The 27,761-nt window shown below is 41.8% G+C and overlaps 1 protein-coding gene across 1 annotated transcript in view; it reads left to right on the top strand.

Annotated features, from left to right (window-relative positions):
• The window catches only part of LOC115194600 (histidine N-acetyltransferase), a 19,870-nt gene extending 1,231 nt beyond the window's left edge, over positions 1 to 18,639 (top strand). The window contains exons 2-5 of the mRNA XM_029754442.1: positions 14,559 to 14,782; positions 15,366 to 15,590; positions 15,966 to 16,235; positions 16,444 to 18,639. Coding sequence (XP_029610302.1) covers positions 14,567 to 14,782; positions 15,366 to 15,590; positions 15,966 to 16,235; positions 16,444 to 16,776 — 1,044 coding nt within the window. The 5' untranslated portion in view covers positions 14,559 to 14,566 and the 3' untranslated portion in view covers positions 16,777 to 18,639. The remainder of the gene's footprint in view (positions 1 to 14,558; positions 14,783 to 15,365; positions 15,591 to 15,965; positions 16,236 to 16,443) is intronic.
• Positions 18,640 to 27,761: the final 9,122 nt, after the last annotated feature.

Below are 27,761 nucleotides of genomic sequence, written 5' to 3'. Positions count from 1 at the left end.
GCCTATAAGCTTAGGCTATTTCTCAGAAATGAGCTATAACAGCAATTCCTGTAGTTCTAGGTATAAGTTTACCTTCAATTGTAAAGAAAATGTATAGGCGCACATTATATGCATGCATTGTGGACAATGGTTATTTTGTAGCCTATGGCGGGTTTTATTTCTCCACATTCCATTGGGGTTGAGATACTCGGTCACGGGCAGCACGAGGAGGTGAGTGCTGGAGACGGAGTGGGACTTATTCTTCTATCCAACCTGCCCATACAGTGCGCCAAAGAGCGCGTGTGCGTGCGCTCGCGTGTCTGCTCCTTCCCTCGGTCTGCTTTGTGATCTGAATCCACTTGGCAGTTTGGAATTCGGGAATGAAAGAGGGGAGACGTGACTGTGTACCCATGATTAGACGCATCAAGGGACAGTTGGAAGATGAGAGCAGATTCGGAGCATCAACTGCCCAACATTTTATAGATAGACACATTTATCTTTCATCCCACTCTCCCCCGGCCCTCTCGCTCTCGCTCTCACTCGACCTCTCTCCCTTTACTCTTATGCATTCTCTCACTCTTTCGCTCTCTCTCTATCTCCCCCCTCTCTCTCTCTATCTCCCCCTCCCTCTCTATCGCCCAGCCTCTCTCTCTATCTCCCCCTCTCTATATCTCCCCCCTCTCTCTCTATCTCCCCCTCTCTATATCTCCCCCTCTCTCTCTATCTCTCCCCTCTCTCTCTTTCACTCTCGTTCTGTTTCTATCTCTCTTTTCCTCTCACTTGTATTGTATATATCTATCTCTCTATCTGTCTCTCTTGTCTGTCTTTCTCCTCCAACGCTGTCTCAGTCAGACAAATGTATTAACACCTTGTAGCATCATCCATCCTTCCATCCCTCTGCACCTTGCATATTTACAACTTTCTAGCACGTCTCTTATATGCTAGCATCATTCCATCTGTCTATAAAAATATAACAAAGCAGCTTTTAACAGAGGCTCCGTAACAAGTAGCCTGATAGACTCAGAGTAAGTAAGCTGTTTGGGACATTAGCCTAAAGCATTTTCAAAGAGCATGCCTGTGGGAGTGCCGGCCAAATGGCACCCTATTCCCTATGTAGTGCACTACTTTGACGATGGCCCATAGGGGTTCTGGTGAAAAGTAGTGCACTACATAGGGTATAGGGTGCTATTTGGGACTTAGCCTGGGAGATTATTCAGTCTATAGGTGCTGGTGAGGCAGAGGGGGAGAGGTGGGGGAGCAGAGGTGAGGCAGAGGGGGAGAGGTGGGGGAGCAGAGGTGAGGCAGAGGGGGAGAGGTGGGGGAGCAGAGGTGAGGCAGAGGGGGAGAGGTGAGGGAGCAGAGGTGAGGCAGAGGGGGAGAGGTGGGGGAGCAGAGGCAGAGAGCCTTGTACCATTGTCCCACCTGAGCAGTTTTATGTTTTATCATGAAGGGCCCCTACTACTCATGGTTGATCGGGGCAACTGCAAAGTCATCTAGGGAGTAAAGCTTTAGTTTGTGCGCACGCACACACACACACACACACACACACACACACACACACACACACACACACACACACTTCCATCTGCTCCCCCCTTCATCCGTTCTCTTTTTTATCCATTCTCTTTTTTATCCATTCTCTTTTTTATCCATTCACGCCCTCTGTTACACACAGTACAAACCCATAACTCTATAAACACTCAATCACCACCCACTTTCCACCCGATTTTCATTCGCCTGGTCACATTCATCCACCACTACCCCCTCCCTCCCGTCCTTTTCCACCCAAAAGCAATTCTGGTGAAGCTCATTGATTCAGACTCACTGGGGTGCCCTCTATATCCACACAGTACTGAGTACTGACCCTGCAGTACACACACGCACACACACACACGCACACACACGCACACACACACAGTTGGTCCTCATGCATAGTCTACATACTGATCCAAGAAAAGTTCTGTATTTTTCCACCCTAATAGTTCAGGTTAGGTGGAGGTTAAGCTGATCCTAGACCTGTGTGGATGGGCTAACTCCCGGAGTGAGTGACAGATAGAGAAGGGTAAAAGCAGAGATGAGATCAGTGCAGTCATCAACATGATAACCATCAGCTGTTCAGTCTCTTGCTGCGTTTGCTTGTTCTTGATGCCGACGTAAAGGGTTGATTGGGCACAAAACAGAAGACAAAAGATGGAAACAAAAATAAACGCTCATTTTATTTTCCGTTGCGTGTCCTACTGAAATGATGAGCCATCTTTCTTGTTTAATGGACCTCTAGGGAGACAGACTCATGCCTTCATCATTCACACCTGGATAAGAATAGGATTGTTTGTTTCATATCTGTTTTATAAGAGTTTTTTTATTTTTATTTACATAATGTTAAGAATAAAAGGTGTACGCACTTGTAATGTTTTGTTTCACTCTCTTCCCCCACTCCCCCATCCCATCCCAACTCATCAAATGGTTGTCTATTTTGTTTATGGTTATGTTTGTGTGTTAGTGTTTGCTTGGTCCAGTGCAGCTCTAGAATGATGTATGTCTATATTTCTGCAGCTTTAGTATGATGTACATCTATATTTCTGTTTTTTGAAGGTTCCTAACCTAAACCAAGGTTATTGTTTGTAATCGCCCTTAATAATCAGATAGAGACATGGATGGGGAAATTAGTCTTTTGAAATTATGCCAGATATCAGGATAGTAAGTTTGGGATTGTGATAAAAAGATAATGATAGGATAAGAGAGAGAGAGAGAGCGAGAGAGAGAGAGAGAGAGAGAGAGAGAGAGATAGCTAGAGAGAGAGCGCGAGAGAGAGCGAGAGCGAGTGAGAGAGAGATAGAGAGAGCTAGAGAGAGAGATAGAGAGAGAGATAGGTAGAGACAGCGAGAGAGAGTCAGAGAGATAGATAGATAGAGAGAGAGAGCTACGGATGGGGTGATAGAGAAATACAGTAAAAAGAGGTAGAAAGAGAGTGAGATTTACTGCACTCGTGTTTGATGATGATGCCCTCAAAAAGCTCTAAAACTAGGCCACATATTGATGACAGTTAAATGCGATGTCCCATAACGTGTGTGATATTCTCTAGCGGAGAAATGATCTAACTCCGACTGATTAACCATTATACGAATGAGAGCTCCGGGTACAAGCTGCCATAAGAACAGATCTAGGATCAGCGCATCCTCCCCCAATACTAACCTTAACCATTAGAGGGGGGAAGCCAAAACTGACCTCAGATCAGCAGCTATAGGAGTGAAATACTGTACAGGTGAAATCCAGAGGACAAGTGTATAAATATGTCATGGGATTTTACCACAGAGAGTTATGTAAACACACAAGCATGAACACATGGACTAGATCTGGAGGTAGGGAGGAAGGGAGGAAGGGAGAGAGAGAGCGACAAAGGGATTTGGGAGGGAGGGCAAAGGGGAAAGGGAGGTAGAGAGGGAGGGAGGGAGGTAGGGAGAAAGAAAGAGATGGAGGGAGGGAGGGAGAAGGAGGGAGGTAGACAGGGAGGAGGGAGAAAGAGAGAGAGAGAGAGGGAGGTAGAGAGGGAAGAGGGAGAAAGAGGAGGGAGAAAGAAAGAGAGAGCGGGATGTAGAGAGGGAGGAGGGAGAAAAAGAGAGGGAGGGAGGTAGAGAGGGAGGGAGGGAGAGAGAGAGGGTGGGAAGGAAGGAAGGAGAGATGGAGGGAGGGAGAAAGAGAGAGATAGAGAGAGGGTGGGAGGGGGGGCAAAAGTGACTTCAGATCAGCAGCTATAGGAATGAAATACTGTACAGTGGAAATCCAGAGGACAAGTGTATAAATATGTCATGGGATTTTACCACAGAGAGTTATGAAAACACACAAGCATGAACACATGGACTAGATCTGGAGGGAGGGAGGGAGGGAGAGAGAGAGGGAGGGAGGGAGAGAGAGAGGGAGGGGGGAGAGAGAGGGGGAGAGAGAGAGAGAGAGAGAGGGGGGGTGGGAAGGGAGGGAGGGAGGTAGAGAGGGAGGAAGGAGAAAGAGAGAGAGAAGGTGGGAAGAATGGATGGAGGGAGGGAAGGAGGGAGATAGAGAGAGAGGGCGGGAGAGAGGGGGAAGGAAGGAGGGAGGGAGGGAGGGAGGTAGAGAGAGAGAGAGGGAGGAGGGAGAAAGAGTGAGAGAGACGGGGGGACACTGCAGCAAAAGAGGAAGAGAGATTTATTTAAATGTCAGATTCTACAATGTAGCCTAATTCAGGAATCAGGACTGATGTTTAGTATATGGATATTAGATCATGTTGATTGGTCCGTCCTGTTCAGATGAGAAGAGAGAGAATTGTCTAATGAATTAATTTCAGTTGACTGATTTCCTTATATGAACTGTAACTGCATTTATGTTTCTGTTCAGTGTAATAGGTAAATTGATCTGTCATTTATTTGTCCCTTGTTGCCCACGGGATAAAATAGATGAAAACAATGGATATCTCCCACTCCCACATGCATGCACACACACACACACACACGCACACACATGGTCAGAGCCATGATCGCACGAAACTCCCTCCCATCTCAAATTACTCAAGCAAACAGCAAAATGACCTTAAAAAAAGATGAAAGAACATTTCATGGGGACTGTGAGGGGACACACACAGACACAGTACAATTAATATTATTATTAGCGTTTTATTTTTAATGTGTGTGACTGTCCTTGTCTATCGCTGCTGCTTTGGCAAAATCGAATGGGGATCCGAATAAACCAAACACGCACGTGTCTTCACTAACATCTTCAAACTGTCCCTGACCAAGTCTCTAATACCAACATGTTTGAAGCAGCCCAAGAATGCCATGGTAACCTGCCTAATGACTCTCGCCCCGTAGAACTCACGTCTGTAGCCATTAAATATTTTGAAAGGTTGGTCATGGCTCACATCAACACCATCATCCCAGACACCTTGGACCCACTCCAATTCGCATATCGCGCCAATAGATCCACAGATGACGCAATCTCTTTTGCACTCCAAACTGCCCTTTCCCACCTGGACAAAAGGAACACCTACCTGAGAATGCTGTTCATTGACTACAGTTCAGCTTTCAACACCATTAGTGATGCGTGACCTCCAAGCTCATCACTAAGTTCAGGACCCATGGGACTGAACACCTGCCGCTGCAACTGGGTCCTGGACTTCCAGATGTGACGCACCAAGGTGGTGAAGGTAGGCAACAACACATCCACCACGCTGACCCTCAACATGGGGGCCCCGCAGGGATACGGCTTAATCCCCTCCTGTACTCCCTGTTCACCCACGACTGGTATGGTTAGGGCTGTTACAGTGTCCGTATTACAGCCACTCCGGCGGTCACGAGTCATGAAGGCAGTCAAATTCCATGTGACCGTTTAGTCACGGTAACTAGGCTTCTCCAAACTCTGATGCTGCTGGTCATTAGTAACCTACCAAACTTGCTAACTGCCTGGTACTCAGCACTCTATTGTCCATCTAATAAATCTGACATCAATGCAAATGTGATGGGAAATCTAGTCAAACACTTCATGAGAGCTCATGTTGCGCAACATTTCTATAGGCTATGCAATTGCGTGAGAAAACAGAGTGATGGCCCCTATTAAAAAGAGGAGGATCCCATCAGCTTTCTACAGGCTAGGCCTACTATATTTATTTCTCAACTTTCCTAATATTAAGCACATTTCTTCTCTTTACAACAGGAGTATAGCTTACCTGGCTGGCATGAAAATGAAACACAGGAAACAGCGTCCTCCATTCGCTATTTAAGTGCAGAGATTACATTTTTCCACCCCCTGCCCCTGCTTCGAGACAGGGTTATGATAATGGTTCGTTCTAAATCAAAACAAATTTAACACATATATTATTTAGTATATGTAAAGACAAGATTAAATCAAGAATAGTCTGATGGGTGACAATATTAGCCTATCGCTTGTGAATCATGCCCAGCTTGTGTGCAGTAAGGCAAGAAAGTGCGCATGCCTTTTTTTTGTGACTTTTTCAAATCATAGTCGCATAGGCCTATACAGTGCATTCGGAAAGTATTCAGACCATTTCCCTTTTTCCACATTTTGTTACATAACAGCCTTATTCTAAAATAGATTTAATGAGTTTGTTTCCTCATCAATCTACACACAATACACCATAATGACAAAGTGAAAATAGTTTTTTATAAAGCGTCACGTCTGGAGGAAACCTGGCACCATCCCTACGGTGAAGCATGGTGATGGCAGCAACATGCTGTGGGGATGTTTTTCAGCGGCAGGGACTAGGAGACTAGTCAGGATGGAGGGAAAGCTGAATGTAGCAAAGTACAAAGAGATCCTTGATGAAAACCTGCCCCAGAGTGCTCAGGACCTCAGACTGGAAGGTTCACCTTCCAACAAGACAATGACCCTAAGCACACAACCAAGACAACGCAGGAGTGGCTTTGGGACAAGTCTCTGAATGTCCTTGAGTGACCCAGCCAGAGCCCGGACTTGAACCTGATTGAACATCTCTGGAGAGACCTGAAAATAGCTGTGCAGCAACGCTCCCCATCCAACCTGACAGAAATTGAGAGGATCTGCAGAGAAGAATGGGAGAAACAGGACAGGTGTGTGTGTGTGTGTGTGTGTGTGTGTGTGTGTGTGTGTGTGTGTGTGTGTGTGTGTGTGTGTGTGTGTGTGTGTGTGTGTGTGTGTACAGTGGATTCGGAAAGTTTTCAGACCCCTTCCCTTTTTCCACATTTTGTTACGTTACAGCCTTATTCTAAAATGGATTTAAAAAAAACATCCTCATCAATCTACACACAATACCCCATAATGAATAAGCAAAAACAGGTTTTTAAAAATGTTTGCAAATGTATTAAAAATTAAAAACCTGAAAATAGTTGTGCTGCGACGCTCCCCATCTAAACTGACATACACTACCGGGTCAAAAGTTTTAGAACACATACTCATTCAAGGGTTTTTCTTTATTTTTACTATTTTCTATGTTTTAGAATAATAGTGAAGACATCGAAACTATGAAATACCCTATATGGAATCATGTAGTAACCAAAAAAGTGTTAAACAAATCAAAATATATTGTATATTTGAGATTCTTCAAATAGCCACCCTTTGTTTGGATGACAGCTGTGGCTGTCATCCAAACAAAGGGTTAGTTAGGTAACATAGATAATTAAGATGTCATATCTACATAGATAATTAAGATGTCTTATCTGCATCCAAACAAAGGGTTAGTTAGGTAACATAGATAATTAAGATGTCTTATCTTCATAGATAATTAAGATGTCTTATCTGCATCCAAACAAAGGGTTAGTTAGGTAACATAGATAATTAAGATGTCTTATTTGCATAATATGCTTATGTGATGTGCTTGTTATTAAAATGTATCCTTTCGGACTCTGGTGTTGGCAGTTACACTTCCTCCCTCAGCTGGGGCTCAGTTACCTGGGGCTCAGAGAGGGGAGAGGTCAGGCTCGTCTTTCACATGTCCCTGGTGCTATGCAGAATATCAGAAAGAGAAGAGGACAGGAGGGAACATTGTCTTCATATGTGAATGTGTCTTTACCTATTCTAAACCATGTGAATGGATGGTGTGATTAATGCGGAACCAATTACTTGTCTCATTTTACATTACATTTTAGTCATTTAGCAGACGCTCTTATCCAGAGCAACTTACATTGCATACATTTCATACATTATTTTTTTTTCCATACTGGTCCCCCGTGGGAATCAAAGCCACAACCCTGGTGTTGCAAACACCATGCTCTACCAACTGAGCCACACAGGTCTCCACAATGTCTGTGTGCTTGTCACTTCCTCCTTTGGCATTGGGGGAGATAAGGTCTGAGAAAAGATGTGTGTGGTAGTGTCTGGAACCATTGTATGTCATCTCTGACGTTGCACCTATCCTGGGATAGTGTATGACCTAGAGGCTCACTCCCCTCCGTGAGCTTGTCCAGGTGTGTGGTCAAGAAGGGGTTTTACTTGAGATGGGAGTATCTGAAGTTGACAATTGATTTATGCCATAGAATGAATTGGTGTTTCTGTGCTATGAAGTACCAGGAACGAGATCGGAGCCTCATCTTAGGGGCCAGACTTAACAATAAGTATAGTCTTCATAGCAAATGCTATCTGGCTACAAGAGACTCCTTTCTCATATATCAAGTTTTACCTTGTGACCCATTCCATACATCTGTTGTTTGTCATGAAGACTAAAAGGGCTTGTCTTTTCTATAAAATATATTTGTATTCTTCGTATGTCAGCCTACCAGCCTCATCATTATAGAAGCAATTGCTTTATGCTTTCCTTATTAATACATTTTAAATGAAGTAATATCCTGATTGGTGATTGACCTTGTTTCTCCTCATTACAGATTAGAATTTCCAGGACACAGCTTTGCACACTCTTAGCATTTTCTCAACCAGCTTCATGAGGTAGTCACCTGGAATGCATTTCAATTAACAGGTGTGCCTTCTTAAAAGTTCATTTCTGGAATGTATTTCCTTAATGCATTTGAGCCATTCAGTTGTGTTGTGACCAGTCCATATAATGGCAAGAACATGTCAAATAAGCAAAGAGAAACAACAGTCCATCATTATTTTAAGACATGAAGGTCAGTCAATCCCGAACATTTCAAAAACTTTTAAAGTTTCTTTAAGTGCAGTCGCATAAACCATCAAGCGATATAATGAAACTGACTCTCATGAGAACCGCCACAGGAATGGAAGACCCAGAGTTACCTCTGCTGCAGAGGATGTTCCTTAGAGTTACCAGCCTCAGAAATTGCAGCCCAAATAAATGCTTCATGGAGTAACAGACACATCTCAACATCAACTGTTCAGAGGAGGCTGTGTGAATCATGCCAAATTTCTGCAAAGAAACCACTACTAAAGGACACCAATAAGAAGAAGAGACTTGTTTGGGCCAAGAAACACAAGCAATGGACATTAGACCGGTGGAAATTTGTCCTTTGGTCTGGAGTCCAAATTTAAGATTTTTGGTTCCAATCCAATGTCTTTGTCTTTGCCTCCACAATCCCCCGACCTCAACCAAATTGAGATGGTTTGGGATGAGTCGGACCGCAGAGTTAAGGTAAAGCAGCTAACAAGTGCTCAGCATATGTGGGAACTCCTTCAAGACTGTTGGAAAAGCATTCCAGGTGAAGCTGGTTGAGAGAATGCCAAGAGTGTGCAAAGCTGTCATCAAGGCAAAGGGTGTTTATTTGAAGAATCTCAAATATAAATATATTTTGATTTGTTCAACACTTTTTGGTTACTACATGATTCCATATGTGTTATTTCATAGTTTTGATATCTTCACTATTATTCTACAATGTAGTAAAAATGAAGAAAAACCCTTGAATGAGTTGGTGTTCTAAAACTTTTGACCGGTAGTGTAGCTTGAGAGGATCTGCAGAGAAGGTTGGGAGAAACTCCCCAAATACAGGTTTGCCAAGCTTGTAGCGTCATACACAAGAAGACTCGATGCTGTAATCGCAGCCAAAGGTGCTTCAACAAAATACTGAGTAAAGGGTCTGAATACTTATGTAAATGTGATATTTCAGTTTTGAATTTTTATACATTTGGAGAAAAAAAAATAAAAAACAGTTTTTTCTTTGTCATTGTATGTAGATTGATGAGGAAAAAAATACAATTTAATACATTTTAATGTAAGGCTGTAACGTAACAAAATGTCGAAAAAGTCAAGCGGTCTGAATACTTTCCGAAAGCACTGTATATATATTTTTTATGTTTATCTTACATAATATAATGTAAAAGTATGCATTAAGGTGTCTGTAATAGAATAAACAAATGTAAACATTAATAAAAACCTTTCTATAGCTTCCAACACATTTTTTTACATTTGAGGAGTACCAAGATGGCTGCGCAGTGGCTTCAATTCAGTCATCCTGGGTTTATATACATCGTTGACGGCACCATGTCTGTGCATGCCAGTTGATGGAAAAGTACCAGAGAGAGAGAGAGAGTTGGGGTCTGGTGGGGCGAGACAGTGTTTTCTCTGTCTCATGCAGGCGTCCGGCCTCTCTCTCTCTCCCCCTCCCTCCCTCCCTGCCGCCCCTTCTCCAGCTCAGACTCACATCTCCCATCGACAGATTATCAGAAATGTCCGGCCCTGCTTCACCGCGTTAGCTAGAAGCCTCATTCCCCCTGGGGCCAAATAACACTAACTGTCCATGCATGCGTGGGGCTGAGAACACACACACAGACGGGGACAGAGATACACACACAGACGGAGACACACCCACACACACATACAAACAGTCTTTAACTGCCCAAGCTTCTCTGCACCTTTGGAATCACATTCCAACGACCTGAGCCCTCCGCTCCTCTCGCCCATATCGTCCGTCTCGCCACGTTCTTTTCCCAAGCCTGGAGAAGTGTGTTTGTTTTCCGAGCGAGACCGTGTTTTCCGAGGAATCCAAAGAGGTTACCACAGGGATTAGGGGGGTAGGGGGTTGGTAGAGAGGAGTGGGAGGGGGACAGATGCCAGTCTCCTCATTCCGTGCCACATGCAAACTGGTGCCAAACTGGACGGGCAAAGTGGCCTGGCATCCTGACAATGACCAGACCAGAAACTACACTAGTGCCGTCTGTGTGATTAGGGGTCGTGTTGTCTGTGTGATTAGGGGTTGTGTTGTCTGTGTGGTTAGGGGTCCTGTTGTCTGTGTGGTTAGGGGTCCTGTTGTCTGTGTGGTTAGGGGTTGTGTTGTCTGTGTGGTTAGGGGTTGTGTTGTCTGTGTGGTTAGGGGTCGTGTTGTCTGTGTGGTTAGGGGTCCTGTTGTCTGTGTGGTTAGGGGTTATGTTGTCTGTGTGGTTAGGGGTCGTGTTGTCTGTGTGGTTAGGGGTCCTGTTGTCTGTGTGGTTAGGGGTCGTGTTGTCTGTGTGGTTAGGGGTCCTGTTGTCTGTGTGGTTAGGGGTCCTGTTGTCTGTGTGGTTAGGGGTCGTGTTGTCTGTGTGGTTAGGGGTCCTGTTGTCTGTGTGGTTAGGGGTCGTGTTGTCTGAGTGGTTAGGGGTCGTGTTGTCTGTGTGGTTAGGGGTCCTGTTGTCTGTGTGGTTAGGGGTCGTGTTGTCTGTGTGGTTAGGGGTCGCGTTGTCTGACCAAGACCCACTGTGGTCAAAATACTAGGATGTGATAGTTAAAAGGTATACATTCCTAGAAAAAAAGGTGCTATCTAGAACCCATAGGAGAACCCTTTGAACAACCCTTTTTGGTTCCAGGTAGAACCTTTTTGGTTTCCATGTAGGACCCTTTCCACAGAGGGTTCCACATGGAACCTATGTGGAACCAAAAATGATTCTCCCTGGAATAAAAAATGGTTATCCTACGGGGACATCCGAAGAACCCTTTTGGAACCCTTTTTTCTAAGAGTGTATGTCTTGCCTGACCAATACACAATACATTGTGGCTGAAGTGTTGTGAAGCTACTTACTTTGTCTGACCAATACCCATTGATGTAAAAGTCGATCCATTGATGTGAATTACTGGGATGTGGTTGAGTGTCGTGAAGCTTAAAGAACCGAGGTATCTAAACAGTGTGTATGGTTGTGATAGGAATTTCCAGGACTTGAATGGGGAAACTTAAGACCACTAAAGTTCATATACAGTTTGGAGTGATTAACACGATGTTTAGCATATTTATATGTTTTCTATTTCTGCAATACACGTGAATTCCAGTGTTCTATTCGTAACACACACAGTCGATGGTCACTAGACTTGGTGCTGAATGTTATGCATCATTCTCATATCTGTTGATAGTGATTGATGCCAGACTGGAGGTACAAGGACAGAGGACACACTGATTATTCACTGTTATACATTTTGCTTGGCTAGTTATAGCCTAATGTTAGCTAGCTAACATTGAACCTGGTTGGTTAGTTACCTGCAGATTCATGCAGGGTTGTAACGTCATGAGTTGTGATTATGGTTAATTGTTTAGCTAGCTAGCTAGCTACATGTCTTAACAAAAGACTCCACTATGCAAGTATCCATTTCAATAGAATGTCACTGTGACAACTGTTGATAGACGTAGCTGGTAAATTCGCTCTGGCTATCTACTCCGATTTCCGACCCCGGGTAAGATAGTCTAGCTAGCTACATTTTCAGATATTACAAGTTTCAAATTTTGACATGAAGTCTTTTCATTTCAAGTTAGATAGCTAGCTAACGTTAGTTAGCTGACTGGCTCACTAGCTAACGTTACGTGTATGATCTTATTACTTGTATCTCAGAGCTATTTGCTTGGCTAGATATAGTCTAATCTTAGCTAGCTAACATTGAACCTGGTTGGTTAGCTACCTCCAGATTCATGCAGGGTAGTAACGTCATGAGTTAGGATTCTGGTTCATTGTTTAGCTAGCTAGCTAGCTACATGTCTTAACAAAAGACTCCACTATGCAAGTGTCCATTGTAATAGAATGCCACTGCAACAACTGTTAGCCAGTTAGCTTGGGTGCGTGACTGCTGTTGTTAGGACAGAAGGCTCGCATCAACCCTTAAAGAGATTGGTTGAACTAAAGCTTAAGAGGGTGTGAACGATGCTGAATGGGTGTAGACAAAGAAGAGCTCTCTAGTAGGTACCAAAACATTCAAAGGCCATTTTCTCAAAAGTGAGGTTACAAGTTCATCAACTTTCAAAGCAGAATTGCTTTCCCATTGTAGCTCTGTGTCTCTGCTTTTATCCAATGTAAAAAACACAATTTCAAATTTTTCTACAGTACATAAGACCGAATCAAGGCTCTGAGATACGAATAATAAGATTGTTAACGTAACGTTAGCTAGTGAGCCAGTCAGCTAACATTAGCTCGCTAGCTAACAGTACACTTTAACTTGAAATGAAAACGACTTTGTCAAAATTAGAAACATGTAATATCTGAAAATGCAACTAGCTAGACTATTTTACCAGTATACATCATCCTGTCATGGAATGCCATGGTTACCCTTAGTTTGAAGATGTAATCCAGAGACAGGTGTTTTCTCCATCTCCTTAGCTATCACACTCAAATTCCACTGATTTCAAAACTCGTTCCTCCAGAAAGTGGAGAGCAGCACTTATGTAGTTTTACATTTTACTACACAATACATTTTAAAAAGATGCATTAGACAGGATTACCTAGACGTACTGACCAGCTCAACTAGACAGAAGCGTGCTATATAGCAGACCAATCTGAATTCATCTCTCGGCATGTCCAGCCCACTCATTATCTCAGCCAATCTTGGCTAGCGGGAAGGTTGCTGACTTTTTCTGTGGCTAAACCAGCTAGGCTCGTAATTTAACAATTTTATTCAAATTTACAGATTGAATACAAGTTTGTTAGTTATGCACATGAAAGTTCACGTGTTCCAAAAGGCATTTATGCAACAAAAAAAAACATAAAAAATGTATTAAAAAAAGATTGCGTTCAAATGGCTCTCGTGTGCGGTAGTGACCGTGACATACGCCTAGTTTCCTGAAAAGGGTCACATAATGTATTGATGACATTCAACACTATCAGCAGTGAATAATCAGTGTGTCCTCTGTCCTTGTACCTCCATATTATGTGGCAGGTAGCCTAGTGGTTAGAGTGTTGGACTAGTAACCGAAAGTTGCAAGATCGAATCCCTGAGCTGAGAAGGTGAAAATCTGTTGTTCTGCCCCTGTACAAGGTAGTTAACCCACTGTTCCTAGGCTGTCATTGGAATAAGAATTTATTCTAAATTGCCTAGTTAAATAAAGATATAAAATCATTATCAACAGATATGAGAATAATCCATAACATTCAGTATAAAGTGACCATCAACCCACACATGGAAATCATGAGTACAGATGTAGGATCTTCATTTGAGCCAGTTTGCTACAGCAGGAAAATAATCTTGCAGGAACAGAAAATGTGAATTATTATGTATGCACTTACACAGGCAGCCTAATTCAGATTTGTTTTGCCCAATTATTGGCAAAAGAGCTGATCTGATTGGTCAAAATACCAATTAGTGGAAAAAGATCAGAATCGGGCTGCCTGTGTAAATGCAGTCCAAGTGGGCTATAATTTATGGATATTTTTGTAGGGGTTGCTAGATTTTTTTTTAAGGGAAAATTACAAAAAATGACAAACTTCAGAAGCCTTTTTAAACCTCAAATACACTACAGGTTTTACATTTTCTGCATGACAGATTTCCTGGATCAGGGTAATCAAATTAAGATCCTAGATTTGTAGGCCTATTACATTAAGCGTCAAATATATATACTCTTTGACAGATTAATTGAATGAGATCATAATCTCATTTACGGCAACAGATGTGCAATCCTATTAATTTGCTTTATACTCCTACTCTTGGTCCCACTCTCTTCACCTTTATCTTTCTCTCTTCCCCATCTCTATCAATCTCTCTCCCTCTCAATCTACTCTCTCCCTCATTCCTATCCTCTCTCTACCCCATCTCTTCATTGATCTATCTCTCTCTCTTGCCTTTTTCCACCTTTCTCTCTCACTCCCTTTCTCTCCTTCATCTTCCTTCTCCAACCCTTTTCCTCTCCTCCATCCCCACTTTCTCTTTCCTTTCCTTCCCGCTCCTCCCTTTCTTTCTCCTCCCTCCTCCTCCCTCGCTTCACCCCCAGCTGTAAGGATGAAGATTGAGAACAGCCTGCCCCGCCCCCAGCTCCCCGAGACTCCGCCCCAGACAGGCCTGCAATTCACTGTGGCGACGGAGGAGGACTTTGATGAGATCATGGCCATAAGCCAAGACATCTACGGAGGGCTGGACTACCTACCGACCCGCTACACCGCCTGGCTATCCGAGTCCAACCGCACTGTCATACTGGCCCGCAAGCAGGGCAAAGTGGTGAGAAAAGGTTATTAAGTGTGTCATAAACCTATTATAGCATGTGTATAAGGGTTCTATTAAGGTGTTATAAGAGTGTTATGAACGCTAACAAGCATGGCTGTCCGAGAGCAACCGCACCGTCATACTGGCACGTAAGCAGGTCAAAGTGGTGAAAAATGGTTATTAAAGAGTGTTATAAATGTGTTATAGCATGTTTATAAGGCTATTATAAGGGCTGTATTAGAAGCTACCAGTATCTGCTACATCGCCTGGCTGTCCGAGACCAACCTGCCGCCACACTACTTCTTTGCACACAAGCAGGGCAAAGTGTTGTGAGACGGAGTGACAAGAGCATTACAAGGGTGTTACCATAGAAATAGAATCCATGTTAGAAGAGTCCTAAAGGAACCTGGAGATGAGAAATGTTCTACTTTGGAACCATTGAGAGTTCTATTACCTAGAAACAACCATGAAAAAATAACAAGAATATTACTCACAAAATGTATTTATTCAGTTATTCATAATCTCCCTTTGTTTTTCTTTTCCCCTCTCCTTCTCCTTTATCCCTCTCTTCTTCGTTTCTCCCCTCTTCCCCCAACAGATTGCCCTGGAGTCGGTGTGTGTGATTGACGATGGTGAGACCATGCTGGTGGAGGGGTTACGTGTGGCCCCCCAGGAAAGGGGGAAGGGCGTGGCAGGGGTGCTGCTACGATTCTGCTCTCAACTGGTCAAGTCCAAGTGGCCTGAGGTGAAGGTGACCAGGCTGACCCGCGACGACCAGCTGGGGCCCAAGGACTTCCAGAAGTACCGCCTCATCACCAAACAGGTAGGTATTGGTTGATTATTTAATTGCTTGGTTGATTGGTTAATTGCTTGGTTGGTTGATTGGTTGATTGCTAAGTTGATTGGTTAATTGATTGATTTGTACCATAAGTCAAGTATTCCAAGTTGTCAATTTTGTTTCTAGTTATTTCTATAGTCGTTATATTTGTGACTAGACTCAGACTTGAGTCAAGCCATTATAACTCAAATCTACTTTTGCAGTTTACAAAGAATTATCAGGGAAGCATGTTTTACCAAAATTACAGATTTAACCTTTCACAATGCTTCATTATGTGATACATTTGATTCACAGTCTATTATCCAACCATACAACCATCTCTTTACCCTACGTCATTTCACCACTGCCTCTCTCCCTAAGGGCATACTGCTGGTTCGCTTCAACGCTGAAGATCTCAAGCTCCGTCTCGCCGAACTGGGGCCGGTTGTGACCCTCCCCACCTACTCTGAGGGTACCCCCCAGGGTTCTGACACCCCTCTGGTTCCCCCGGTCCTTCTAGACCTCAACGAGGCCCACCAGATGTTCCTTAACTCGGGTCTGATGTCCAACGTGCTCCCTAATGCTACCATCGTCCAGGACTGGCAGCCGTTCAAGCCCGTGCCCAGCAACATGGTCATTCTTCTGAAGAAGGTAAGATTATAATCACAGGAGGACCACAATGGAAATAAGTCAGTTGACTTTATCATGCTTTAGGATTGCAAACCTCTGGAAACTTTCCGAAAACTTTGTGTTTTTAATCATTGATGATTTTTTTATGTATTGTTGTACTCCATTGCTGGGGCAGCTCTATATGTATTTGAAATTTCTCAAATAAAATTGATGAATTGATTAATTCAAGGACATCGATTGGATGGTGGATGACCGTTACACCCCCACTGTGGCCAGCCTGTGCACCCACCCCTTCTGGGTTCCCGGAGGTCCTCGCGGAGTTGGGACGGACACGTACTACCTCAACATCGACGTGTTTGGCAAGGACATAGGCCTGGTGCTCCATCAGTTCCTGAGTCACCTGAGGCGCCACGCCACCACCCTGAAGGGGCACGTCATGTGCCAGATGTTCCTGGATCCTCCCATGTGGAAACCCATGGCCGAATTCTGCTGCCAGACACTGAATGTGGAGCTGGTGAAGGAATACACGGAGCAGTGCGTGGTCGAGTCGGATGTCGTGTAGCCCGGAGGAAGAGGGAGGAGGAAGAGGATGAGGAAGAGGAGAGACAAGATGGAGGAAGTAACATGAAACAATTTGAAAAGTTTCCAGAGACCCAATGAACGAATTAACCTCATTCTCTTTAGAAAATGAAATGGAAAAGTTCCCCAAGAAACTTCAGAAGGATTGGCAACAACCTCCCTAAGCGACTATAGCGAAACACCTCAGAAGCTGCATTATATTTGCAATATATTTGATTTGAACACTACCGCTAACAAAAATATTTTACAAAAAAAGGCAGCTACATGAAATACGTTTGACTAATTAGTTTGAATTAGTTTCTCACAGTTTTTTTTTTACCATTCAGTCATTTACACAAATCTAGCTCTTAACAACAGGATGCTAATGTTATTCCTTTTAAAAAGAAAAAAGAAAAATGCAAGCTAGCTTGGAGAATATCATGCCTTTCAATCCTTTTAATGTAAATATAAAGTATAAATATGTACACATTCTGAATTGCAAATATGTCTGCACAACTCTTGAGGCACTTTATTAAACCATATGGGCTGTTGTGCTAAAGTGCAAGTGATGACGTCAGGAGGAGAGGACTCGTTTAACTTTTAGAAATAACAGAATATAACGGATTTAGAACGCATCGCTCCCATGGTAACGGTAGAAATCCTTATGGACCTATTCTCTCCAACGCCAAATCCCAAAATACTGTCGAACAAACAATAGCCCTTCAGTGAATCTTACAGAGCATTTGCACGCTTATAATTCACACAAAATGGCTGAAACGGAACAGCTATAATTACACGTAGCTTATAACACTAAAACATGGCCAGTTTGCTTTTAAAACAATTTCTTTTTTTTAAACAATTGCTCAGCTGTTTTGTTTTTATGTTTTTAAGCACTTAATCATATTGCTAATTTATTGTTACTTTTCCTCGCGTACTTGAATGCAACCGTAGTACCTAAAGAGGTAATATATTATCAGCAGAAGCTTTCTGGAGGCTTTCCAATACTTAATGTGCAATCCAAGCTTACTCTATAGTACATTGCTAATAGTGTGAAAAAGGGAGCTGTACTTACTTTACAGTATACCACAAAGACTAAAACAATTTAACTAATATAGTTCTGATTGACTTAACATTAACAACATTGTTCAGTAGCTAGAGAAATATTTCCGTGGTAAATGTCGCCATCGCAAATATTAGCTGACAACCTTTGTAAAGATTGAATCGTAGTCTCTCATCAACATAGACTCAGTCATCAGACATGCTGTGAAACAGACCTCTGAAAACATTCTAAGCTTCGTAGCCACTCTAAGATGCTTCATAACCCCTCTACGAAGCTCCATAGCGACCCTAAGAAGCTTCATAAGCTTTGGGACATGATCAGAGCTCAGCTAAGCAAATGGGACACCCTTTGCTCTCGAAGGTTTCATAACCACTCTACTAAGCTTCATAGCCACTCTAAGAAGATTTATAAGCTTTTGGCTCTTGAACGTTCCCTTTAAGACATGATGCCCTTGACACGACGTAGCACTGAACGAGCCTACATTGCAACCCCCAACTTGAGACTAAAACCACTACAGATCAGTTACTGGCCACTTCATTGACTCCAACCTGCCCTCGTTGTAAAAGGGACCTTGTTGTAAAGGATGAAATGGACGGAGGAAGAGGATAGCTTTTTATTTTTTGGTAGACTGATCAGTGGTCTGCCTGTCTTTCCCTGACTCTAAAGGATGAACACACTCACCCATGATAAATGAAGGATTTAGGACTGGATCGATATCGGACGATGGATGAGATGCCTGGAGAAAGTGGAATGAAGAATGAAGCAAATTATATAGCAGATTCCATATTCTTCAAAACAACAAAACAATACTTTGTCAAGGCTGACAATGATTTTCTCAGTTCTCTGAGAAGCACTTCCTATTTTTTTTCACCGATCGAAGAAGCAAACATGGACTGACCCCCCTTTTTTGCTGTGGCGAGTCGTGAGGAAGCCAAAGATGAAGATGAAGATGTGAGAGGCCTGACTCCAGTGGTGAAGAGAAGAAGCAGTACACAATCATTCCTAATCCACCCCACCCTTGTCTCTAAAGGCATTCCCCTACACAACATACGAAACCCCACATGAAACCCCCCAATCAAATAATTTCTAAGAAATTCTCCATAATATGGGAAGGTGGAACTTTTCCTCACAAGCCCATACAACCCCTCTCTCTCTTTCCATCGCTCTTCATGAATAGATTGAAGACCAATTTAAAGCCACTGAGTTTAAAACTCTTGGCTGGTCAAAGGTAAGGTTCCCTGGATGTACTGCCGTATCCATGCCGACCATCTGGTGTATGTAAATGATCTTGGAGAGCGTGCTTTCCTGCTGCTAGTGTGTGCCCACAAGACCAGATGATTTACTAAACTTATTGTTCAGAAAACCGCATAGTTAAATTTCTCCCTATTTTTTTTAAAGCTGGTTTGAACAATTCAGATTTTGGCTTCGTAGGCTATGCCACAACACGAGAGCAGTCGTTTTGAATTTACCTTGGTGGTGGTTGGACATTTAATGAATAGAGCTCAGTGTATTTACAAAAAAGTCACTGAGATGGGAGAATATGAGCTAATTTGTCTCTCTGATAAGACAGAATACTGTTTAATATTTTAAAAACTCCAGTCCAGTCCACACCCCATATCTGTGTCGGAACGGTCTGTCTGTCTGCACGATTGGCAAATGGAAAGCAGTTCTACTGTTACGTCATGTTCTCTTTATCTCGCCATGGTAAAGATGGAGCTTTCAGTTGTTAAAAGCATCTGAGTGCGAGTGAGGAGTGTGATTTTATAATTCCACAGTGTCACGGTGGTGTTGGCGTTCGTGGTGTTCGTGGACTTTGCATGGTCACAGACACACAGTGATGTATTGTATGACTGCCAATATACCCTGCAGAGTCCACAGATCAACTGATCCAATGGCTTTCCAAGACCATATGGCTAAAATGGATACCAGTACACCGCAGCACGTCCAGGGATACGACAGGTTGGAGGGTATTTGGTTGGAGGGTGAACACAATCTTTGATATGATGCACACAGACATGTATTAAAAACTAGAAAACTATTCCCACAGCCTCCCATGCAATCTATTGCCCAAATGCCCACTACTTACCCACCCAACAACATGTTCTAATCAATGTTGTATCCACTACTACCATAGGGACAAGGTTGTTGTCGTACAAACTGCCTCAGTCCTCAACATACCCATCCAGTAAAGACTATATCCCCCTACACTCCATCTTCATACGGACTAGACATTATGGTTTTATCTTAATTGTTGTCTGGTGAATTGGTGGTTTGTCACTGTCACCTGGTATATTTCTATACTGTATATTTCTATATTTGACATACAGATATATGCACAGTATTTCAGGGGGATGTGAATGTTGAAATAAGATGCAGTACTGTAGGTGTCTTTTGTCTTGTTCCTGAAGGTATGTTTTGTGTGTTTGAGGGAAAGCTCGAAGGAGAATGTTTGGTAGAGATCCAAGGAGATTTGATTGGTTATAGAGTGCTCCAAATCTGATAATTCCGGACTCATTCCAGAATTGAAGTAATTCCAGGCACTCTTAAAAGATTATGTAGCAGTACAAGTCATCCACTGTTGTAAAATAGGAACTCTCCTTCCTCTCTTGTCCCCCATTCCACACAAACACAGCCGACAGAACAAATGGTGTTGAACCAACAGCCTTGGGGATAGATATGATGGACAGGGTCTATATTGAAGGGTTTCCTAAAGCACTGTGTATTAGTATGTGACATGCATTTTACATGTGAAAGATACTGTATAGTTATGTACTAAACCAGGAGGAGGGTATTTCATGCTCTCCCTTGATTAGGGGTTCTTAACACAATGAGGTTACTGTTACTGTACTGTGCTGCCGTTGAGTGGGAGCTCGGTCTGAGGGCGGTAAAGTAAGCACGTTGTTCAGCCCATTCATTGGCTCTCTGCTGCTGTGATAATGGCGGAGAGGGCAGCAGGGCAGTGAGTGAAACCGAAAGGATGTAACATCAGTCATTCATAGTTCTAACTGAACAGCTGGTGTGTTCTGGTGTGTTCTGATGTGTTCTGGTGTGTTCTGATGTGTTCTGATGTGTTCTGGTGTGTTCTGATGTGTTCTGTCGCACTGTCATCGTCGCCAAGGTCGATGTTAACCAGCCACGGTTATGGAGCAAACATTAGATTGGCCCTATTATTGAATAATTTCTCGTTATGAATCTGATTGCATGCTTAGTTCGATATTTGTTGATTAACATAAATATCATATTTTCCCCCCCAAAATATTTATTTTTATTAATTAAGACGTTATCAATTAAGTTTGATGTACAACCCGTACTTCATTTGATGGCTGGTTATCATTTAGCTGTGACTCTGTGTTCTCTAATTGTACAAAATGTATGCAGGTTTTTTTTGTCTTTTTTCAAATACTAATTATTTCCTGTTATATACCTTGTTTTCCACCCATCCCATTTTTTTTTCATTTTACTTCCTCACCGCTTTTCACTTTGTTCTTAAAACCGTCACATTTAATCTCTTTAAATCTATATTTGGTCATTTTGAATACGGACACACTTACAGTATCATAAACAGCTGGAGCTGAGATGAAGTAGATGAACGAGAGAGTTGCTACAGTTCTTAGCATTTTGTCTGACAGAAAGTGTGACAGGTGCCATGGTGACGTGGTTGAAACAAATGGGAGGAAGTTTAGAGATCAGCTTGTATTGATAACATAGCCTGATCCCAGATCTGTTTGCGTTTTAGCCAACTCCTCTGTCTATGATAGTCAGGCAAATTTGGCTGAAGTACGTACTGATCTCGGACCATTATAGTGGCTAGTCTTAATAGTAGTTATGGCTATGCTTGGTGGTGGAGAAGGGGAGAGGAAACCGAAACCCTCATCTCTCGTTTATGAAATGGTGGAGGTCATAAAGATGAGGGGGATGATGGAAGGAGAGGTCAGAGAGAGAAGAGAGAGGGAAGGAGGGATGGTGTGGGTGTTGTGGAGGAGGAGATGAGGGAGTTTCTCTCTGTCTCTTACCTAAGAGGCAAAACCAGGGGAGGATGGTTACAGTAGGTTACAGAACGCTGAAAAATTATATGAAGCTTTGTCGCCAAGCTAATATGCTTTATAACCACTCTATGAAGCTCCACACTGTAGAGTCTGATCTTTAACCCACATGCACAGTATGTGGGTAAAAGTTCAGACAAAAACGTGGGGGAGACAGAGATAGCAACAGTAGGGAGAGGTGAATGACAATAGAGGACCAGGCCGGTCAAATTATTTATATCTACTACATTGTTATGTATCCACACTATGTAACCTTCTAGTGTCTAGGGCAGAGCACGTAACTTCCTGGTTCTCTAGCTACCCATGGGCAGCAGGTGTAAAACACTGGTGACAATCTATCACTGACAATGCTGACATTGAGACACTGACTAGACCGGAGCTCTCCAACCCTGTTCCTGGAGAGCTACCCTCCTGTAGCTTCTAATTCAACCCCAGTTGTAACTATCCTGATTTAGCTTATTAACCAGCTGGGTTATTAGAATCAGGTTCACCGGTTTAGGGTTGGAGTGAAACCCTTGAGGACGGTAGCTCTCCAGGAACAGCGTTGGAGAGCCCTGGTCTAGAGTCAGTGTGTCTCAATGTCAGTGTTGTGAGTGATAGATTGTCACCAGTGTTTACACCTGCTGTCCATGGGTAGCTAGAGAACCAGGAAGTCAAGTTAAAGCTGTTCTGTTTGCAGACTGAGGCTGTGTTCAGAGTGAACATCTATTCCCTACATAGTGCACACTAGGCAATAGTGTGCCATTTGGGATGCACAATCAGTGTCCTTTCCAAGCTAAAATACATTTGGCTTATCGTTGAATCCCCTATGGTGAGGTGAGAGCCAGCAAGGTTTGTACTTATATCTATAGACCAACTCCACATGAGATGGAGTTGAAGGCCTGTCACCTGCTGATATTAGGATACATGATACACACACACTCACACACATGCACACACACACACACTTTATACACAGACAGGGGAGTCTATTCCTCTCCTAAACTGCTTACTGCTTAGCCAGTGACATTTAAGAGGCTACGACGACAGTTAGCTAGAGTTTCAGCTTTGTGTGTGTGTGGGTGTGTGTGTGGGTGCGTGCGTGTGTGTGTGTGTGTGTGTAGATGTGTGTGTGTGGGGGTGTGTGTGCCTGTGTCTGTGTGTGTAATCTGTCGATGTGTCACAGTGTCTGGTTGCACGGCGAGAGACACAGAGACCCTTTTCAGACAAATTTCTCAGCTGGTTGTGAATGGAAAGTCTGGCTGTGTCCCAAATGGCACCATGCTACCTATGTAGGGTACTACTTTTAACTAGGGCCTATAGGGAATAGGGTGAGATTTGGGGCAACAACTCTGCGAAAGAGAGAACGGGGGGAAGGGGCAGAGGAAAAAGAGGGAAGGGGGGTAGGTTAGGGAAAAGAGAGAGAGAGTTTTTCAGATGCTTGTTGTGGGTTTTGGAGAGAGACAGATGGGTACCTACAGTACTGTCTGGTTTTATGGCTGTTGGAAGCTGCTGCTGGTGAATGTGGTTTTGGCTGGGTGTTTAATAAGGATCTAGGACCGCGTGGAATGGATTCAAACAGCTGTCTCGTCCAGTCATTGGGATCGAGTAGCCACAAGTAATGTAGATGTACACACACACACACACACACACACACACACACACACACACACACACACACACTTGCAACATATGTAACACACACACGCGCACACACACGCTTGCACATTTAACACATTTAAAAACAATTTTTTCATGATCCTATTTTTCTATATTTTCTAAATGAGTAAAAGCAACGACCCTAATGCATGTTTTATTATGGCCTTGTCGACTTCAGAAAGGGCTGTTGAATTTAGATTTCATTTTGTTCTCGGTTTTTCATCCATTCATTTATTTGTTTATTTCTCCTTCTTTGAACCCTCTGTATTCAGATACATCTTAATCTATGACAAAGATTAGGATAATTTTATGCCCCCATTTTGTCTGAACCTGGGAAAGGAATCAAGAAGAAAAGCACAAATGAACCCTTGATTACCTGACTACTAGCAAATATAAAGTCTTTGCCAAATTATAAATTCAACTAAAACCACCATCAAAACAAAACTGAAAATAAAACTGGAAAGACAAAACAAAACTGAAAATAAAACTGGAAAGACAAAACAAAACTGAAAAGGCAGCTGGAATTGACCAGTGGGTACAAGCTTTTGAAGTATGTTCTTCTTAATGCCCTGCTTAAGGGAAAAACGAAGAAAAATCCCTAGTGAAAAAAAAAAGAATCTAATCTTACTACTTGGCCATACTGCACCATGCCGATGCCTCTTTTGTGAACAACTACTGTATTTGTGCTTTTGTGCAATTATCTCTTATGTTACTGTTGATGAGAAATACTGTAAGGAACATGGGAGTGGTAGAAACCATAGGAATAGAAACATGGCCGCTGTTACCGTTGATTTAAATGGGAAATGCCGTTCTAGGACTTCTATTTCGATGAGTGAGAAACGCAACTGGACCTTCTACCCTATCAATCTGTGACCATGCATATAGCCCAAGTGTTGTGATAGCTAATCATGCTACGTGCATGTTATCCAACTCAAATTATCATCTGACTGTCCTGCATATACAGTACAGTAATATATGAGGCCTGGTCACGTTCATGTGTACATTGTAAATAACCTAAAAGCCTGTCTATCCATCTGAAGGGAAGAAAACAAGACACAGCATATTGTAATTTTGTACGTTTGAACAGAGATTTTAGATGCTATATGCAAGATAAAAAGAAACACTAAAACACAGTTTCTGGTTTCTGGTCTCCACATCCAAGTTCTGAAAATGTTTTATATGGGGAATGATTTTTCTGTAACACCAGATATGAAGGGGGGGGGGGTAGATTTCTGTGTAACACCAGACATGGTCATTCAGTGGGCTTTCATTCAATTCAATTCAATTCAAAGGAACTAGAGCTTTGTGATCAAATAGTCCACCAGCACATTCATTCCTTAGGTGATGTTGAGTGAATACTCTTACTCCGTTTCCTTATTTCTTTCTTCTTCACATCCAAACATGTAAAGAAAACAAACTGCATACTATGATATTATTCCCTTTATTAGGTGGAATCCACCTGAACACTGGGGGTTTTGGGGTCTGAAGTCGTACCAAAGACTTCTCAGATGGTCTCCCAGGCAACGCAACAAAAACTCAACTGTCAATCTATATGCTATTGTTATCCGAATCAGCTTTGGTTATCTATGATAACAAGGTCCAAACACAGCTTCTCTGTACGACCTACTATACAAATTCTCCTAAATGTACCTGTGCAGAAATGGACTGATTCCAATAACTGCTGAGCCTGAAAGAGATTTAACAATAATTAGAGATATTTTGAGATTAGATATATCTGGATACGCCAAAATAATCTAATTAAACAAACAGACAAAGACATGGACACTGTTGCTCATGATTGTTTCTATTTTTCAACAACAAAAAATATTCACACTTACCTTGCCAAGCTTTCACTATAGCGGTCCAACTGAATGACCAATGTCTGAATAAACATACATACCTTATATAGACTTAGGTTAGATGAAAATGCCCAGACCTTGACCCCTGCTCGGAACCACCAAGGTCATAGGTCAAAGGTCATAGAGCAAAGGTTATGGTTCCGGAGTTTTCATTTAGCCCTTTTTCCTTGATATGGCTGCAGCTGTTGAGTATCCCCTAGAGTTTCACGATTATATACAGACGCACAGTACAGTGTAAAATATATTGTGCGTTGAAGCCTATATGTCATTGAGTCACAGTTATAACAGGTTATAACCTATAATCAGGTTACACTGATCGATATATGCTAAAATGACAAGATCCTGTGAGATAAAAGACAGGATATATATTTATTCATCTCATAACTTTACAGTTTTAAATCATTTTAGTGAGACTTCTTATTGGATTCACAGCTGTGTGTCTGTCGAGGTGGTAAATACAGTGGTCATGCCATTCGAAGGTATGTTGGTAATCTGGAAAAAAATGTATATTTTGTTTTTCTTGGTCCTATTCACTTTAATATTTTATTTTATACCCAACTTTCTCCGCTTATTCTCAAGCGGTGATTTGGAGAATTTTTTGGGGGTTGAAAAAAAACTAATATAGTTTTTTCAATTTATTATTATGATTTTTGATTGTTATTATTTTTCAGTTTTCAGAAGCAATTTTCTTTTGTGAGACTGAGATGCAAAACTATTTTAAATACAATACTTTAAAAAAAAAACTTTACAATCTACGAGAGATCTATGGGATGTGTTTTTCTTCTCCAATTCGGATGCAAAAATGTGTGTATGTTGGGGAGTGACGATGGGTATGGCACAGAAACATGTGGCTAGGTTTACACAGAGTCCAAACACACAGAGTCCAAACACACAGAGTCCAAACACACAGAGTCCAAACACACAGAGTCCAAACACACTCAACATAACCCTTAAGAAATGTCTTAAGACAATACGTAAGATGCTAATTAATAAGATGTGCATTTTTACTTTGTCTAGGGCAGTACTTATTCCTGTTTTGACCTAATGTTCGAGTTATGCATTTCTTTTTTGTTGTTAAAGCTAGGCAGGTTAGCTAGTATTATTAACGTTGTAAAAACTAGACAGGTTAGCTAGTATTATTAACATTGTATAGATATTAACGTTGTGCTACTATTATTTTGGGGGAAAGTATAGACTTAGGTCTATATATGGGGCACAGGGTAGATGTTAAAGTTAAATAACACACCTCACACACACACTCCCAAAATGATTTTTCAGTGTAAACCTAGCCATATACTTACATGGAATACAATTTTTTGAATGCTTTATAATCATAAAGTGATGGCTACAAACGGGGTAGTAGTAGTATTTACTGCTAAAAAAAAAATTATAATAATTTTGCTTGCGTTTATATAATATTGTTGTAGTAGTAGTCATACTGTAAAAAAATATGAACATTTCAACATACCTCCCTTTCTCTCCATTCTCTGGATAAGTAGTTTAACAAAGGAGATTTTAACATCTACAAAAATATAAACCTTATTAAGTGTATATTGCAACATTGTTAAGGACAAACAGCCGTGGAACACAGTAACTTTGTGTAACTATAAAAAACTATTGTGAAGTCATTCTAACATTGTGATGATAACAGTAAAAGTCCAGGCTGTTTATGTATGTAGTAGTATTTGAGTAGTATTTTTGTAGTAGTATATTATGAGATGAAGTAATGATGAAAGTAACTAACATGGCAGAAATGCAAATTGTTAGAAAATGAAACTCCGCACTACAGACTGACGTTTTCAGAAGTTCTTTGTTGATTGTTTCTTTATTATTATTTTGTTCTTTTTTTTTACATTTATTTTTTACTTTCTCTGTTCAGATTTTTGCCTTTGTTAGGTGTTGTTAGCTAAAACGAAATTTTTTTTTTTTAAACGAAACAACAAGTGTATGTCAGAATGTTAAGCTCTTTCTATATATTAAAAGAGCTCACTTTTTGTGTTAGAGTTACGGAAATTTACAAGGACAAAGAAAAGAAAACAAGAAAAATAAAGGTGGGGTGGTGAGATGTGTGTGTTTTAAAGGGGCACAAACAAACAAAACGCCAATACAACGTGAGAGTGATATTACGCATCGCAATATACTAACACACAAGCAGACACAGAATTTTCCCACAAGCACTTCTAGCCTACCCATGGAACATAATTGACCAAAACTGGCATATTTCGTTTTCTTTCTTCACATTTTACATTTACATTTTAAGATAGCTATGTTAAGATAGCTAGGTGAGACAGCCACATATATCAATTATAGTAAGTACGTTTAAGAGTGTGTTTACATACAAACACAGTAGAATGTTGTGTGGGTTGTAAGAATCAATGTTAAGTTGACA

The sequence above is a fragment of the Salmo trutta genome, chromosome 5, assembly GCF_901001165.1.
Source record: "Salmo trutta chromosome 5, fSalTru1.1, whole genome shotgun sequence".
Classification (NCBI taxonomy): domain Eukaryota; kingdom Metazoa; phylum Chordata; class Actinopteri; order Salmoniformes; family Salmonidae; genus Salmo; species Salmo trutta.
Note: the sequence above shows the minus strand (reverse complement) of the source record. Positions and strands in the feature narration are given on the sequence as shown.